Genomic DNA, 19,313 nt, shown 5'->3' with positions numbered 1-19,313 from the left:
TTAGGTAGTCAATATCTCTATCTAGAAATAATCAGATTAAAGAACTTCTTCCATTTTTTCCTTGGATTTTGCTTCAATAATTGTTTTATCTCAGCTTCTGAAGAAGAAGAAAGAAGTCATGTCAGATTTTTTTTTTCTTTATTTCCTGTTCTAGGTTAAAAATCTTCTGGCTAGCAAATTCTAAGACTTGACTAAATGCGTGCGTTGTTAAGTTACATCTTAGCGGTACTGAAACTTGGAATAGTGGTGGATAAAATCTAACTCGATCAGGATAACTGGAAGGTCAGAGAAAGGTTTAAAATTCTGCTAGGGTAAATAAAAGCGGAATATTTCTTTATAGAAATAATGTGATGCTTAACATTCTTTTAAAAGAAGCATGGAAATAAAATACTACTTTATTGTTTGTCCAGCCCTGGCAGTATGATCTGCAGCAGATATGCCAGCAGAGAAACTAGAGAGGAGGGGCAAACTGTGTTCCTGTTTTCTTTGATATAGATGTTTGTTCAGGTATCTTAGTCTGCTGTCTGAAAGAGTAGCTACAACTGGTTGCTGTTGATACCTGCTGGTTACTGGTAGCCAGGAGGCAATGGCAATCGTTACTGTTTAGCACTAACATCCCAGAACTCATAAAAGTAGTTCAGCTGCTGAATGGTGAAGGGGTTGTAAAGAATTAAACTTGTCTTGCTGAAATAGAAAATCAAGATATAAGATGGCAGTTCCAGCTTGGATAGATTTCTTTTAAGGGTAAGGGTATAGAGAAAAAGATAGACTGCATAAAATTACTTTCTTGTTTTGAGAATGCAGCAACCACAATGTGTCAGTTCTGTGGTGATCTGAACCATCTGACAGGCAAGCCCTGCGTGGCATTGACACGTGCAGTTTTCTGATCCTGAAATGGAAGGCTCAAGCTCCAAGAGCAGAGTGCAAGGAAAACAGTTATATGTCACCTCTCCTCTTTCACATTTAATAATACCATCAAAATACGAGCGAAGTGGACTCTACAGCACCAGGAATTGCTACAAGATCTGTTTCTATGCGTTAGAAATTTTTTGTTGTAAACTAAAGCTGACTGGTTTTCCAGTAGATTAGTATTAAGCATCTTACTGCTTGGTGAGGCATTTTTAAAACATTTTTGAAAGCTGTAAAAATACAATTTTTAGCATATATTTTTAGCACGAAAAGCTCGGCTCCTATACTTTTCCCTTAAAAACACCTGTAAGAGAAATGTGTGTGTATATATTGAATAAAAATGGAGGTATTTTGTAAGATTTCTGACTAGTTTAGGGCATCATAATGTCATTTTTCCTTTGGGCTTTAGTAGCATGTAGCGTTTGCTTTTACAAAGTAGAACTACTGGGAAATATAATGATACCTGTCTGGGGGAAAAAGAATGGTGTGGCTTTTTGGTGTCTTGTTTTTCCCTGTTCTCTTTTTTTATTATACTTCTCCCCCTCTCTCTTTCTGCACAGGGTGGGTATTCTGCTCCCTCCTTCTCTCCCTGGCAGGGCTCATTCCAGGGCATCCCTCGGACTGTTCCACCGCACCGCAGACAGAGTGAGTCTGTACCTCTCACTCATCTCCCTCACCGTGTTCCAGTAGAAGCTTCCCTTTGCACGCACTGTTCATCTCGTAGTATCCTCCTTTCTCAGGCAGATTTACAGGCATACACAATAGTCTGTGGCTAACCAAAATGCTTCCTTCAGCCAGTGTATAAGCAGCTACAACTTATAGCTTTATAACAGTTATTAAATGCTGATTTACTTCAGCAGTTCTTCAGGCAAACTTGAGTAGGCCCTTGTTTCCAGTCTTGTCTTAACATAAATCTTGCTTGCTGCATTTTCCCTTTCTTTTTCATGGCTGTGATATACTATCCTGTTTGTGTATGTGTTCTGTTTGCTCGTAAGTCTGCACGTGCCCATATGTGGATGTATTTACATAAATACATTGTGGATGTACATAAAAATGTTGGTGAGAAAGTGTCGTTTTCATTGCCTCTCGTGAGAAGTTTTAACTTTTCAGAACGGCTTCCTTGAAACTAATTTTTTTTTCCTCTCACTATTTGTTGTAAAAAGGCTTCTAATACATTGAAGTGGCTGTTGCAAAAGTTGCATGATTTATTAACATTCCTTATGTGCTAGCTACAATGTGGGCTGATATAAGATGCGTTTGTTCTCTTGGCTTGGATCTGCAAAACAAAAGACAATTGCTGATTTTAAAACTGTATGCTTACGTAGACATAGAGAAATGGTAAGTCTTATTTTGTGCTTTGGTATTGCATTATAAACAGATAATTGTTCGAAGAAATATAACTAGTTCATAAAGCTAAAGTTATATTTTTTAAAATGTACTGTAATTTGAGAATTACAGTGTGTTTACAAGAGTGTATTTGGACAAGAAATAAAGGAAAAAGTAAAATTATGGAAACAAAGGAAAATTTCCAGGGCCAATGGAGATCTGAAGTGTAAGTTGCATCTTGGAAAATTAAGCTTAAATATATTTCCGATTGCAATAATCCTAACTTATTTTGATTACAAGAAAAAAAAAAATCTTGTAAAGCATTTTGTAAATTGTGTTTCAGATACGCTCTTGTCATTTCTGTGACAATGTTCATTTAAACAACTCATCAGGAATGCACAGCCTGTTTCATAGGCTTTTCTCTATGCAATGGAGGGATGTGCCTCATTTTCCTGTGGTGTTTGTGTGTGTGTAACGAACGCAGAACCGCCAAAGCTGATCATCACATCTTCTGTTTCTGGGTAGAGGGCCAGCAGTAGCACAGCCTGGCTATTTTGATGTCCTGTCAGCAGAGAGTCTGAGTTTAAAAAGTTCAGTTTAGACCTGAGGAAGATATAAATGTCATGGTTTTGGGGCTTACTGATTGGAGAGTCAGAATGGGAGGATGGTGTCTGTGCTGCCAGATGTGTGCCTCTGGTGTCGCATCATTCATATTGACTGCTTAACTGAAGAAGAAAACTTTGCTAATCTTGTAGCAGTTCTCTGAGCCCCCACCTCGTTCCTGCACTAATGGCAGCAGCTTCTTATTCAGGGATCCCATAGTGAATTTCCATTACTAAAGCAGGTTGGATTTTTTTTTTAGTATACATCTTATACATTAAATTCTATGAATTACTAGTAAAGGAAATAAAGTAGATGAAAACTGGCCATTGACTAATTAACCTAAACTATAATTAACCTATTGCTTAGGAAAATAAATGTTTCCTATAAGTGAGTGTTCCTAGCCTTTTTCTTTAAGGCCTTAGGTTTGATCAAAAGATAAATACTGGGAATAAAAATACAGTATAAATTAGGAGGTTTCTTGGACATTTTTACTGACACTCTTGCAAAATCAATGATTTATTGCTGTGTGAAGAGTCCCATAAGGTAGAACATTACTGGAATTATCACTAGCATCCTTCTTTCCCCACATTACCTCTTCCCTTGGTTCAGCGGTTTTAGGTCTGCTGGTTTTTGAGCTAGTACGGAATGCCAAATGTGGGGTTCCGAGGCAAGCGGTGAGCTGGGTATCACCACCGAGAATAGGAAAACAGCCTTAAAATCAATGTTAGTGTTCTCTTGCAAATAGTATAGAGAAGGCTATGGGAACATGAAGTAGTCTCAGTTTTTGTTTGGCTGTGTTTTCTGTCTGGAGACCTTGGAATTCAAGCATTTCTTCTCTAACTTCTGGATCCCAGACCTAAAATATCATCTGCGCTTGTGAATACTTCAGGTTTCTTCACTGTTGTTGATAGCTGATGGATAAATAGATCACTTACAAGCACTGCAGATTATGAGAGTATAAATCTGGAAACTGTTCATATTTAGTTGTTTATATACTGTAACATAATTTTACTGCTGCTGTACAGTAATATGACAATTACTGCTGCTACGTAATATCACAATACAATCATATGCTCACAGTTCTTCTCTATTAGCACCAGTTACAATGTTAGCATACCTACTGCTTAACTTGCCCTATGCACTTACCGTATCACTGCACTTCGTTAACATGCTTTAGAATTGGATGTATGTTTTGCACTTTTAATGAGAATTAATTTTTAATACTTTAACATTTATTAACTTCATGTTGTTTCAACAGCCTTGGAAACAATTCAGCACTTTGTATTTCATAAACACTTTCATAATAGTACATGGGTTTTTGTCATTTTATGAACAAAATTGTATGTTTTTATTCCTATAACTCCCATATGTGTCTTGAACTCAACTCTTACGTAATGGTCCTTTATTTTTCTCTTGGTTATAGGATAAAATTTGATGACATAGCAAACTTTCTTCAATACAATTGAAAACTTTTGCATTTTTATTCTGGAGCTGTAATGATGCAGCTCTAGAAACACGGTATTTAGAATACACATTGTCAATGAACCAAGTACGAACTCTTGTTGTAATACAAGAATAGTATACCACTTTCTCTAGGCCTCTGGCCCCAAGTACTTCTCCAAACAGAAACGCAGGTGAAAACTGTTTTGTTACTCAAGCATTGGAGTTGTTCACATCTCTGCTTACTATGCACTTCAGGGAAAAAGTACTTAGACTTTTTGTGTGTAAGCATTGCAAATAAAGGTAATGTCGGCAATTCTAGCAGGTGATACGTAGCTTTTTATCACCAGCAAGAAAGCTGTTGTATGCGCATTGACTATGAATCTGGTCCAGGCTTTGCTTTTTCATGCATTTTATTTTAAACAATAGTGCATTGCTTAACACTATGAAATGTTTCCAAACCTGTATTGACTGATTCAGGTTCTCTGTAGGATGTACAAAGTGTTGCTGTGAGCAGAACAAAGTTGCTTCAGAATATTATCTTAGAAGTTCTATGACTCATGTTAAGAAAGTGACAAATTATTAAAAATGTCCTGGAATCATTACATTACTGTCCTTTATATCTATTTTTGCTCTGAGAGATGAGTGTTCAGCTACATGAAGAAATGTCTTTTAAAAGCTCCCTTCTCCCAAGTTGGGTAGTTGTAGATTGGACTACAAGAGAAATGTCTCTTGTACCTAACTAAGTATGTATTTGCAAACAAAACTTAATTTTATGTGTGGTCATATTTGTCTGTTTGTTGCACGTATATCTGTATTTATGGATTAAATGCCTGCCTTGATGTAGTTATATATTACTTTCAGTAATTTCTCTTTGAGAAAGACAGTATTTTTCTTTAAGTTAGGGTTTTTATACGGGCTATCCAGAAAAAGAATAACGCTATGCCATATTACCAATTATTTTACTACCCCCCCATCAGTGGTGGTTTAAAAAAAAAAATTAAGGTTGTTTTGTATCATTATTTGAAGTCATATTCCATAGTGTGGAATCTTATTTTACAATGTTGAAATATGGGTTTAATATGGCTAGCTAAAAGGGAGAAAAAAAAAAAAAATCTAAAATGAAGGTATTGACAAATGCTACAGATTTAAGGTGTGAAATCTTGATGTTTTCCAGAGGTAGAAGATGAGAGTTTCCTAGTGTAGGCTTTTGGTAAGGCTGTGTCTTCAAATGAAGGCCTGTGAAGTGACAGCTTATCCTGTGCCAAGGCAGTGAGATAAGGGATGTCAGAACTGATCAGAAAATGAAAAACTTATGCAGCTGAGTTTGTGTCCCCTTGCCACCCCCCCAAAAACAAACAAACAAGCAAACAAAAACAAGCCAAAAAAAACCCCAAAAAACTTGGTAGTTTGGAGTCTCTTCAAGCTCGTGAGTGAGTTGCTAGGAAGATGGGTTATTAAACAGTATGGGCAACATGGTCAAAATATGTAATACAGTGTATCTTACAACATTGTTGTTCATTGTTAGATATCTAATATGTACGTGCGTGGATGCAAATATTTTTCATGTATACAGTTGTAATCATACACACAAATTCTAGTTACAGCTCTAAACATATTTGAAGTGTAAGAGATTAACTGTGTTAAAAGATTTCAAGTTATAAGAGCAAAGGTATTCCGTGCAGGTCTTGCTATAAATATTGTTTGTACTGCATTACTTAAACACTATTGCTGCCTTTGTTTCTGGAAGGTGGATTAAAAAACAATGGGGGACATGGTAATTGCAATTTAAATGGTGAAAAGTTGCAGTTCTGTCATGGCAATTGCTCATTGTTTTGTCTTGGTCCTCTGACATCATTGTCCTTGTCTTTTTCTTGTCTCTGCTTTCCCATTATGCCATTGGCAAGGAGTTGAGAAGTTAGTCCATTACTTCTGTGATAAAGCGTGGTACAGTACAACTTCAGATTTCTTCCCATCTCCTCCTCACGCATTTTCACTGTTGGTTTTTTTGCCCTATGCATGATGCATGTCTATCGGAGATGTGCATGCAGTTCTCAAATTTCTCATTGCTTCACTTCCCTCGTTCCTCAAAATACTGCAGGAACAAAATGCCTTTATTTCATTCCACAGAGGTATTATATAGAGAATCGAGATGGGGATTGAGGTTAGAGATACAGAATAACCAAAACAAAACTGAAGGGAATTTTAAAGTAGTGATATTGCAATGAATATCACTGTCATGACCACATTGATTTAACTTCTTTATCAGTATAACATACTTGTCTCAGTTTTCCAACACAAAGCCAGTACTATCTCAGTGGTTCAATAACTGTGTAGTAATGGTAATCCTCTTTGTGGATATATTGTCATTTTTCTCTGGATGATGTAACAGCCAGTTCTACCTGAGAGAAATAAGAGAAAAATCTCTTAAGTTAATGTGGTAGGGACTGCAATGTAGTAATTTTGATTGGTGCATCAATACATACAAGTCTCAAGTTTTTGCTGGTACAGAAAATTCTAATTCTTTGTTGTGCAAAAAAAAAAGCATGTGCACAAAATGTTTTGTCTAATGTACTCTCAATTTGGGGAGAACTAATTTTCTTCAGTTGTGTTGTACTTGAAATGTTTTAGAGTCCAACTTTACATTTTAGGAGCATCCCATAGGAATGCAGGTGTTTGTCCACCTGAGTATTTTCTTCATGGCACAAAAACAGAAGTCTGGTTAGCATAATAGTCTACACCAAGTCATGGTCTATCCCACCCCGAAATATTACTGAAAGTGCACTTAAAGCAATGCAGATGACAAACTTTTTTTTAAGACTTCCATGAAATAAAATGCTATGCCTAGAAGGTGGAATGCTTCTTTATCTTTCTATTCCCCCTCCTTCTTGTGATTGAATTCACCAAGTACTAGTCCTTCTGCTGGCTGTTTTTTTGACTAATAACATGGTCATAATTTATTAAGACTTCCCTAATAAAAGAAAAACCTGTGTATAAGGCAAAGATGTAAGCTGTGGATGAAGATAATGCACTTTTCAGTGTTAGATACCTTGTGAACTGTTACTTGCATATTTTGGAAGTGGTGTTTTTCTGCTTTCAGCATCATCTTGAATGTTAATGCATGTAGCAATTTGAAGTGGTTTTGAAGAGGAATTGGACAGACTTTGACTAAGTAGAAACACAAAATCAGAAAACAGTACAGTATTTAAAACAACTTAGCAAAGACGATACCATAGCTTTAGTGTCCTCGTAATTCTGAGCATGTAGCTGTTTTCTAGCTTTGAATTGCTAACTTTCTGGATATTAAGCTGCTTAGACCTTTCTAGGTTATGAAGCATAATGAGGAAAATAGTTATTTGGCTATTTTTGTATTTAAAAATGCAAAATTGTGCCAATAGAAAAGCCAAATAATACCTAGTTTTTGTCAAAAGAACTTGAAATAGCATTATCAAAAGCTTGCTGCTTTGCTGTATTTCAGATGGTTTTGTGTTTAACTCAACTTTCCATACAGATTTAGTTTCTTCTGTAACTTAGAAATTTTTCATTTTGCTGATAACTAGGATTATCTGATATAAAGTTAGATTTGTAATGCTCACGTTAGATATTTATCTGCATTTTTGAAAATTGGCATTTAGAAACCCTTTCTAGGTGAGAGGAAAAAGTTTTCTGACAATTATTTTTACATATTAGAATTTGACACAATACTCTTTGCTATAAATGTACTAATTTTTTACTTCACGTAGGATTAGAAAATTTGAATTACTTGTTCAAGTATTTGTATGGGAATCAGGTATATAGTGCTTTGGTTTCTGCACTCACTTTTAGCGGTTTTGTTTTTGCAGGTGAGGTCTCAAATCAATAAATTGTTTTGGCTAACATCTGTCTGTCAGTTCGTAAGCTGGAAGGATAATGACTTCTGTAACCCATTACATAAACACTGAAAAATGACAAAAATATCTGGAGGATTAATTTTTTTTAAGCTGTAACTCTCTTTTATGTATTGAATTATTAATTGTGTTTAGTACTTCTTTCCTGTAGGATTGCTTGGTTAAGAAGGATTCACAAAGTTAAGCTAGTTTTGGTCACATTAGGAATAATGTTTTGATACTCATTTTGACACTATTTTGAAGGTGCTTTTTTCCTTATTCTCCTCCTCCCTCTTTCCAAAACAATTGTATTCAGACTGCTCAACATATTTGCACTTACCTGTCTATCACTTGCTGGTGTCACTGGTCCAGCTTAGGTGTTGCCTTTGCTTACAGGTAGAACCGGTATATTCTAAAGGGGGAAAAACTACTAGTAAACCAAAATTCTATTGAGAAACCTTGATGTTTCTCTCATTACCATTAAATTTTTTTCTTGATGAGGAATTTTGAGGATTCAGTTTTCAGTAGTAATCCTGCCAGGGAAAAGATGAAAAGCTTGAAGAATCCCAAGACGTGCTATCGTCCTAAAAATGTAACAAGACTGGTGTGCACAGCTATCATTACATTCTTCCTGCTGACTCTAAGAAGAGCTAATAAGACCAGACAAATAATTGGCTTTCTCATTTAGGAGTTGCGAAGAATTCAAGAGAGTGACTGAAGTGACATTTTTAGTCAAATCTCTTAAAGACAAACACCGCTTCTTTTTTACTGACTATATTACACTAGTAAACAAATATTATAAGCCTGTTTACTATGTACAGGCAATCTGTCAATTGGTAAGAATTCAAGGAGTTTAGGGATAAGACTAGCTTGTAGTAGTTCACTTCCCCTCCTTTATAAAGAAAATGAGAAAATGATCCAAACGTGAAACTTGCTAAAACTATAGGTTTTGGGTTTTGCCATGAATTGCAGAATTTTTAATAATTCTTCCAACTTCTTTATAAAAGTTGCAGGTCTAGGATGTGTTTGTGAAGCTAGCGTACATATTAATCTTTAAAGTCTTTTTACAGGGAAGAGCAAAGAGAAAATAGAAATGACCCAGAAGAGGTACCGGCAGTTCCCTTGTCTGATACATGTCTGATCAGATTGTATCTTCTGATAAAATGTAAAATGAAGTTATCTTTATCTGTTTGTTATCAGTGTAGTAGTATATGATCTCTAGCTTCACAGGTACTTTGCTGTACTCCTTTGTTGATGGTTTCTTTATCAGCCCATTTGAAATCCATTCAAGATAAAATAGTTACCTAGGTCCAGTCAGTGGCCTAATTACAACATAACCATATCAAATTTTTCTGACCTCAGTAAGGCAAGGAAAATGCACTGTAAGTTCATGTGGTCCATTAAACTCCTTTCCTGCCTGTACAGTATGGAACATTGATAAAAGGTTTGGGATAGTTAACTTGAGTATGCAGTGAACAGAAATTAAGATGGATACAGTCTGATAGCCATTGAATTTGTTTATTAAGCACTTGAATCAGAATTGATCAGTACTCGTGTGCCATTTTTACGCGGTCCTGCAGATTTAGGCAAAACCATCAACCATGCCTTTTTCATGTTTCTTTTTTAAGCTAATCAGTTTCTTTTTTTATCTTTATGTTGTTGGGTATTTCAGTGCTAGTATATTTTTTTCTACTTAAGTTACAAGTCACATTTGTACGTGTCCCATGAACCATCCTGTTTTGCCACAGTCAAAGTTTTGATTTTAAAAAAAACCCAGATATACAGCCCTTATCAAGCATCCCGTCAGCGCACGTTGGATTCAGAATGTTATCTGGTGTTATCTTTGCCTAATATATTATTGTATTCTTTTCTCTTTAACAGCCTCAAGTACTACAGCCTTCCAGCAGCCTTCCCAGTTCCACAGACCTCGCCCAGGGAAAACTAATAAAAATGCCACATATCGAGGCCCACAGTGAATATCCTAAACATGGTCTGCATGAAAATAGCAATCATCAGAATCAAAATGCTGCAAATGTCTCTCTCACAAATAGCCTGAAAGATGTAAACACTTTAATGAGCATACAGTTAAACATAAAAGATGAGAATATATCATATTTGGAAAATTTGAAAAATAAAAATACTGAAGACCCTGGAGAGGTTGCTAGTAATAAAGACGGTGCATTACCATCTCGTTCCTGTTTTCAGACCTCTACACGAGCTGATGCTAGAGAGGTGCAGACTGAATTAGCTGTGAAAGGTCAACCCTCATTCACAAACGAGGCTTCTCGGCCAAAGACTTTAAGAATCGCAAAGCCCCCAAATGCTTTAGTGCCTCCTTCAATGGCCGTTCTCGCACGATCTGCAAACCATTCCGCTGCTTCCAGGGAACCTGAGCTTCTACCGTCAAGTAGTTCGACTCAGCTACAGCCAACATCTGGTCAGGATAACCTAAAGGGTAAACAGAGTCAGAAAGTGTCTAAACTTCGCCCACCAACTATGTCCTTTGTTAAATCTAAGCAAATGAGCAGTCAGAAATCCACACCAGTATCTGCAGAGCCTCAAAACACCTGTTTGAAGACTAACATCCCAAAGCCACCGGTACAGAGAAAGGAAAATGCGCAAACACAGAATACCAGTTTGCATGCTGGGGATAGTTCGCCCGCTAATCGGCATTCCCGCCTCCCTAAACCAAAGACACATTGAGAACATACCTACAACTCATTGAATGATGCCATACATTAAACTATTTCCTATGTATTGACTGCCTTTGAGGCTGCTTTATCTACAGCCTGCAAATCCTGAGTTGATATTAAAAATAGCATCTTTCTTTAGTGTTTGCATACTCCATCCTGTTATGTTCTGAGGCTCATGTTATGAGCTGTGCAGCTTCTCTTGAGAGAGTGTTTTATTATATCGTAGGTCTGTATTAAAGATTGTATTGCCCGGTGATCTTGGTAACTAAGCAAATACTGAAGTCTGTGGTGACCACAAATACTAGAATGCTGCACAATGTGTTTCAGGATGGCAAAAATAATTTCTTACCTCTGTTGATTTGAGTTATTAGACAATGAAATTACTATTAAGTTTAACTTCTTGGTTCTGAGTACTCATTGGGTTAGAGTGGTGGAAAATCAGACTTAGTAGCAGATGTTTTATTGGCCATAATTCTGACTCTGTATTCCAGAGGCCTATGCAAAAATCCTTGTATTTATCGTTATCTCAAGACTGACATATTTAATGTTATTTAATCTGATGGGTTGGGTGGGTTGTGTTGTTTTGTTTTGCTGTAATCTGAAATTGCTCTGTTCTTTATTTATCCCATTTTCACTGTTCACAGACAATAAGCAGATTTCACAGGGTGAAACGAATCTTCTCTCTTAAACATCATCATTTGTTAAAAGATTGTGGTATGTTTTTATTGTGTTGAATAGACACATTACCGGGTAGATTCTTGAAACGCAGTGCTAAGGATACTTGTGCAAAACCTTCCAATACAGGCTCTTATGAATTGGTAAGTAGGGAGCCTCTGGGAATAAGGGGTCCATAACACCTATGTCGAGGTTGCACAACATCCATTTTAATTAATATTTTTTAACTTTTATTGTACTACTTGTATTTATTGATTTCTGTTTAATATTGAAAGACTCTAAAGTACCTGACTTGAAATTTTGCACAAACTTTACCGTATATGTAAGGATTTGAAACTATTTTACAGAATAAAACTTGTATTAAAAAAAGCAACTATTTAAAAATAATTAATTAACCCCACTTACTTGCTTTGAGCAATCTTATTATGTCCTAATCCAGAGCTGGTACTCTTAAGAGTTTTTCAGAGATGTGTATTTTGTTTTTGGGGTTTCTGTAAATTTTTTTTGTAATTTCTAAAGTAGTGCATGGTAAGTGGGAAGGAGCTTTTTGGGGAAATAAAGAAAAAAAAAAAATTTCTGCTCTCTAGGAGAAGTATTTTTTCTGAAAGTGGTCTAGAAATATATGCCCATCATGGTGCTACTATGGGACCATGACATATGTGCTGTGAGTTGAAGATATGCATATCCAGTGAAGCTTTCCAGAAATGCAGTGTTATGTTACAGCTCTAGTTCTTCCCTTCTTTCCTATCACTGTCTCTTGGATGTTACCAATTGGGGTTTTTTTTCTGTTCTTGAATTGGTTTTAAAATCATCAGCAGAAGGCTGTTAGAATAGCTTTGCTCAAAATCTGTCACTGAACAACGTATAGTGTCAGTAAAATGAAACGTAGTAATAGTTTGTTCTAGGCTTTGGCTATAGGACATTGACATATTACAGTATTTTCTTTGAGAGAATTAAAGTGAATAGGTATAAACATTTCATAGATAAGTTCAATAATCATCTTCTGTAATATAAGCCATTTAACTAGGAGTATCCTGATGGATACCTGAGTTGGATGGGAGAAGGAAAAAAATATAATCATCTCACCTGAATTTCTCAGTACATAATTAATATCCAAGAAAGTTTTTGGATTTGTCACGCTGTAAATTCTTTTAACTGACAATGAGGTGGAAAAATGAAAAGCTAGGGGGGAAAAATGGCTAGGGGGGTGGCTCTATTTCAGAACTGCTTATACCAGGCTGAAGTTAGAGACCTGCAGGACTTCTGTTAACTGGGGCAAAGACAATGTACGCACGAAGTAACAAGAGTAACATTAATTGTTACACTTGATATAGGATCAAAATAACTACAATTCAAGATTGCTGTAACAGTTATTCTCCAGGAAAAAGTCATTCTTTCCTTGAAAAGTATTGAATTAGATGGCCTTCAGTGTAAGCATTTACTTTTGTTAAGAAAATAAAACTGAATTTTTATATTCCCCAAAACTAGCTCCTGGCAGCTAACTGTGTTTCTCAGGAGTTTAAAAACTGCTGAGGGAATGATCAGATTCCTGGTTCGTTTTCCGGTCCATATAGATTTCTATGGAAGGTGGGGTTTTTTTAAGTTTACTTTCCTTGAAGAGAAGCTGATTTTATTTTTAGTTGTATATGATTTTGTATAAAAAGATGATTTTCACTTAACGCTATTGACAGAGATATTTCACCATGAGTTCTTTTGCTTCTTATTCTGGAGGTGTCATCAACCTGATTTAGTGATGTTAAAATTTTTGTGTTTACATTTAAAAGTATAGATATCTATCTATCTGCACCTTTACTGAAAATTAAGGAACGTAGCAAAGAGATGATCAGGGTTTTCATAAAAAAAGATAGTTCTTAATTTTTTTTTCCCCCGGAAGGACAAAAATATATTTATTATGTGGGGTTATTTTTTTCTGTGTTAAAGGAGGATAAGTAGATTATATTCTTTGTTATAGCATTTCCTCATTTTGTTCTGACAGATTAGTGAGACATTGAGCTGGAGACAGCAGGATTTGATCGCAGATGAGACAGATGCTAGCCTGAATTTGTATTCAGCTGCTAACCTCGCATCCCTCTAAAGAAAACTACATATTTTGGCTCTTCAGACTTTACCAGGGAAGGCTCTGTTGCATGTATAGTTAAGTCCAGAGTACGAGCAAAGCCTGTCAGTAGATGGGCAACTGAAAGAGAAGTAGTGAAGTGAAGTTTGAAGCTTCACTTCAGTGAAGGACGGGGGTTGGGGGGAGACGGATAAGAAAGCGCTGTGTAGAGCTTGTCAAATGGGATTAAGTATTTTCAGGTAACGTTATCTGCCTTATGGAAGGTGCAGATATGTGATCAGTACTGGTGCAGATCATCCTAAATGCATAAATTAAAGGATTTGATACCTTCAGGGTTTTTTTAGGTTTCTAAAACTGGTTTATTGCCATTTTTTTGTTTCTGATTTCTCATTCTTTTGTGCAATATTCACAAAAGTATTAAACTACTGTTCAGTATGTGTGTACAGAGGCAATTACGCATTTTAACAAGTGAATAAACAGAAAAGACAAAAACAGAATTGCACTTTAAATGAGCTTTATTGCTTGGAGTTGTGCCTAAAATAATCTAGATGCCTCCTGCTGTGTGTGGCTTTTGTTTGAAACTAATTTCCCTGCTAGTGTTGCCGTTTCCAAGGTATCTTCACATCACTTTCACAGAATCGATATGCACTCTAGCATGTTTAAAAATATTCATATAGTGTACTGAGTTTTTGTTGTGCAATGACTTTAATTTAACTGTGGAATTTTAACTCTGATGATGCAGCCAGATTATTACCTTCCCCTTCCCTGAAGCTGGCACTACCTACTGCCAATCAAGGCCGATGGCAAAACTTCCCTAGGACTAGCATAGCCCTTGAAGAATAATGTTCCCAGCGTATGTTTTTGAGAAAAGAAGTGCAATAGTATCTCTTAGGCTGTCTTGAAATAATCGGAGGCCCTGAAAATCCAAAATGGCCCCGAATTCTTCATATAGTTCCAAAAAAAGTGGGTTCCTCAACTTATATCTCATAGCAGTGAGACTAGACATAGCAACTAGACTGCATCACAGGTCAGTAAAATTCATTTCATCCTTGATCTAAATGCTGATTTGTTGTAACGATGCTAGAAAACTGAATACCATTTGCGTGATTTACTTTGTTTGCATGTCACAACCATATGCACATTCTAAAGTGTCATACTTGGGTAGGTTGCATGTTGGGGGGGAAGTATTTCTGTTCTTGCACAAGACATGATCCTCTTAATGTGGACATTTTTCTTGCCATACAAATGGAAATCCATTCTTGAATTGGGCTTCCGTAGCTATTCCTTATCTCGTTATAGTGGCTTTTTCCTGAGCAGAGTGGATTTAATACATGACCCTGGTGGTAGGACTCAGTATAGTAATCTTACAACTATGCTATCAAGGAAATTCAGTCACTGTTGTGGTAAAGCTGCTCACTGCCTACTTAATTGTAAAAGCACCACAATAAAAACAATATAATTCCAGTGTCAGTGAAATCTTAAATTCAATACTAGCTAAAACAAGAGGTACCCTTACTATCTGCTTTGTTGTTTTTGTTTTTTTTTAACCCAGGCCAGAGTAAATACTGTATATTGGAATTTGCTTGTAAAGTTGATTTAAAGACCTGTTATGTAAAAATTCTTTCCTCAATGTTGCTCTAGTGAATAAAAATAAAAGTCATAATTCTAATAAGTATCTATTTCTCCTGACTGTTCACTTCATGTATGGGTTATTCTAAGTCATTAACTGTGTAGAATTATAGGACTCTAGACAGGAGATTTGGGGGGAGGGGGAGATTATGCTTACAATGTTTTCTCATGAAAATGTCTTTCTCCAACAGACTTGCAGGCTTTTAGCATGAGACTTTTTTACTAAAGAAAAAAAAAAGGAAAAAACAAAAAAGACGCATAGAGAAGTTAAACATTTTAATGTATTGTTTCCAGATGAACAAGGACTGATCTGGCTAGTTTTTAAAGGTATGTTATTTCACCTCTAATGCACAGTTGAGGAGAGAAGAGTATTTCATGGAGTTTTCTTATGTAATTAACTAGTCAAAATTATTATCATAAGAGATTACTTTGAGAAAGTTATTTCCCCACAGGAGTCCAAATCAATGCAATGTATGCATACATGTAAACATTCATAACAAGCTCCTAATTGTGCATCAGTATTTTGCCCATGGTTTAAATGTTTTATTATTCTTGAGAGAAAAGGAAATCTGCTCCTCTAATTTCATCTGACCTATTTCAGTAGATGGAAGGTCAAGTTTGAAATTTCCATCAAAATTTGGGGATTTGTAAAGGGGGAATCCTGTAGTTTGAAGAAAGAACATTTTAAAAAATGCTGCAGGCAGACGCTTGTAATCCTTAACCTAAGGTTTTGTTTTGAGCTTCAAGGTGATCTTTGAAAACTTTCACAGGTTTTGGGGGTGGGGGGAACTCCTGCGTAGGGTTTCCAAGTTCAAACACATGTTTTAGGTACCTTCCTCAACTGCGGCCCAAAAAGGTAGTTACATATCGTGGATCCTCCTGCCTTGTAGTTCTGCTGGGTAAGTGTGCTCTGTTACTTGGTGGACAAGACTGTGATACAGTCATGTCTAATCCTGTCGGTGTGATCGTCAGATGTTAAACAGCTGATGTAATGACATGTAAATAGTGTTCCTAAAAGCTGTAATGCACACCTTCCCTGTCTTTTCTGCCCTCTCCCATCCAGAGGCAAAGGCCTTGTGGCAGTGGTGAGTGATGTTCTGCTTACTGGACTGACAGCAATGGTCTCCTGACACTGGAAGAGATGCGATTTACTGTCACGGGGCAGAATATCGCATGAGGAGAAAGTGTTAGATGATGAGAAATTTCTGACGTTTCCCTTCTTTTGCAACCCAGAATCGACAGCCTTGGCACCTTTCCTTGTACAGGAATGGTTTATTTTTTATGTCCTTAACTGGATGCAGCTGAATTAGACCAGTTAATACTGAAGCACGCATAACATCAACTAGATTCATGTGGTTGCTGCTTTCCCTAGGTTATGAATATTAGCTGCTGTTTCAAGTGAGAATTAGCTTTTAGCAGAGGGCATTGAACGTAAATGCCAGAGCTCTAAAAATGAGTTATTCAAGTATTTAATGCTAATCCGTCAGTCTGAAAGGTAAGAGAGGGATTTTCTGTTAGGAGTTCTAGTTGTTTTCTGTGAAACCACAGGCAGTAAGAGTCCCCAGGTCTAGTACAATACATGGTGTGCTTGCTCGAAGTCCTCGCTGAATATAGTGGGAGTCTTAGTATGAAGCTAAAGGCAGAAGTAATTGCCTTACATAACAGACCAGAAACTCTGTTTTAAGAATGATTTTGACTTTGGTTATTCCAAAGCAGAGCAAAATCTGAAAACTTCAAAGATGTTTAAATAAAATGCTTCCCTCCATCACAGCCTCTAAAAATCACTTCAATTTCTGAAAGCATTTCATGACAGGGGTTGGCTTTTAAAGCCTATTAGAATGCAAGCCTCTGAAATAGCCCAAACTGGCAGGCATTTAAAAACAGTTGTGGAGATGGGACACTCCAACAGTTATTTTACTTGCTTTTTTTCTTTTCTCAGAAAATTCCATAGAAATGCAGCAATTTGGAAGAAACATTTAGCTTTCAGTGGAGCTTCACATTCTGACAGAATGTGGTTCTCTTAATACCTCTCCAATCAAAACAATTTTTTAGATTTTATTCTGAAGAGACACGATACGTCATTATTTTGGGTGCTACAGTTAGAAAGAGAGGAACCCTTAAAAATCAGCCTGTGTAAACTTCCCTCATTTCCCTATGACCATCAGTATAGAATAGCTTTTGTGCACGAACAGTGGTAAGTCTAGGGATGGTTGATACCACTAATTTAGCTGTATCAGAAGTGTGTGCGTATAACACCTATGAGCATTAAAAGACTTGGATCACTTAGTCTGATAATTTCAGTGCTTAGTAATATAAAAGTCCAGTGATTCCTACAGTTCTTTACTCCATTTTAATTGCTATTCTGTTTAACAAACCATACTAAGTATCCCATGCTACCTTTAATCTCTGTGCCTTAGTTTCCTCATATATAAAATGAGAGTAATACCGGTGTTAGCAAAGTCAAGACTAGCAAGATTCTGACAGCATAATAAAAATTCCATGAGGAAACAAATCCTCCCTTATTTTCTTGAACATTATATTAATCTCCCTGCATTTGCTTGGTTAGGAGTCTTCAAAAGCCTGACCTATATACAAATGTCAGCTTCAAAATAAATGAAAAAAAATTCTTAAAATAATTCCTGCAAAGCAAGTTTTGTAGACCTTATTGGAACTATTTTATCACTACCAGATCCCATGAATTTCCATTTGATTAGGTTTTCACAGCAGTTATTTGCAGGAATTCCTTAAGCATAAATGAGAGGGAATAGTTTCTCTATGTGAGTTACCTGCAGCGCAGGGGACAAGTTCTCTGAAGCCCTGTAAGGAAGTTCTCATGGGAATATGTATCCCAAACAGTACACTGAAGCATCGTGGGGTAGTAGGAACCTGTGTTCCCATCTTCCTGGAGGATCCCAAAGATGTACGTTATGTTTATACAAAAAGTTGTGAGTTTGTAGGCTTTTTTTTTTTTTTTTTTTTTTAATTCCACTTACCTTTGGCAAAGTGATTTGAGCAACCAGCTTCTAGCTTATTCAGACTACTCCAGGCAACACTGAGTTCAGTCCTGGTTTATAAACCCTCTCAAGTTCTGCTCTGTAATTTCTGTGGGTTGTTTCTCTGTTATTTTTTTGTACTACGGTAGCAACCTCGAACCCCCAATCACAGGTGAGAGCCCTTTGTGTGAAATGATGTATCAAACAGTAGTGGCGAAGCAGTTATTGCTGCAAGATACACAGCAGAAGGTTGTCAAGCTGAGTTGATCCTGCCAGGATCCGAACTTATGTTTCTAGAAAGTCTATGATGTTCAAACCATATGCTTATAAGCTGTTGCAGATTTGGTATTACCATGTAGGGAAGCTTAATGATACACCAGCTCTCTGCTAGTAATACTCCCGTGCACTTTCTGCTAGCATTCAATTTCTTACTTCAAAAGAGTTAGTTAAGGTCTACGTGTGTGCATTACATTGACAACTGTCGAAAGCTCTGTGTGTGGCATTTCTGGGACATGCAGGGTACCAAAAAAATTCTGTGTATTTGTAGTTTGTGTTTATACATGCAAAGTAAGTATTTCCTTTAAAATATGCTTCTAATGACATTTATTTTTGAGCTGATTTGAGGGTGTTAATTTTCTCAAGGGATTATCTTTGACAGTTATTATTCTGTTATGTAATATTGTCTGATTTCATACCAATGCATTTCTTTTAAAGGAGAAAAAGGGCCATGGAGGTTATTTTCACACTGCAGTACTACCTCTCTTACGCTGCTGACATAGAATACTGCATCACCTGTGTTTTGTATGTTTTCTAGAGCCTTATCCTGGAACGCAACTCATGTAGGTACAAACTAAACAAAGAAATTTGAGGAGGGGTGCTAGAAATACAGTAATAATGGTCACAGGATAAATGTTATAGAAGGACGTTTCAGCTGTTACTGTAAGGAAGAGCATGGGTCTCCACGTCGTGCTAACCGCTCTAAACTGAGTACCAGTTGCATAGGCCTTAGCAAACGTGGTTTAGTCAGTGTCTGCAGCGTAAATAACGAGGTCGAATAGTATGCGCTTTCTTGGTAAAGCACTTGGAGCTCTACTGACAGAAA

At 36.6% G+C, this 19,313-nt stretch overlaps 1 protein-coding gene across 4 annotated transcripts in view; it reads left to right on the top strand.

The window, feature by feature from the left end:
- The window catches only part of CCSER2 (coiled-coil serine rich protein 2), a 78,016-nt gene extending 62,779 nt beyond the window's left edge, over positions 1 to 15,237 (top strand). For 3 of the 4 annotated variants that reach the window (XM_082310996.1, XM_082310997.1, XM_082310995.1), the window contains one exon: positions 10,026 to 15,237. In XM_082310996.1, coding sequence (XP_082167122.1) covers positions 10,026 to 10,847 — 822 coding nt within the window. In that variant the 3' untranslated portion in view covers positions 10,848 to 15,237. Of the gene's footprint in view, positions 1 to 1,469; positions 1,555 to 10,025 lie in introns of all 4 variants that reach the window. The other variant, XM_082310998.1, reaches the window with a different exon arrangement.
- The last annotated feature ends 4,076 nt before the right edge of the window (positions 15,238 to 19,313 follow it).

This window comes from Platalea leucorodia, assembly GCF_965183815.1.
Source record: "Platalea leucorodia genome assembly, chromosome: 4".
Classification (NCBI taxonomy): domain Eukaryota; kingdom Metazoa; phylum Chordata; class Aves; order Pelecaniformes; family Threskiornithidae; genus Platalea; species Platalea leucorodia.
This window is presented reverse-complemented; position numbering and strand designations above follow the sequence as displayed.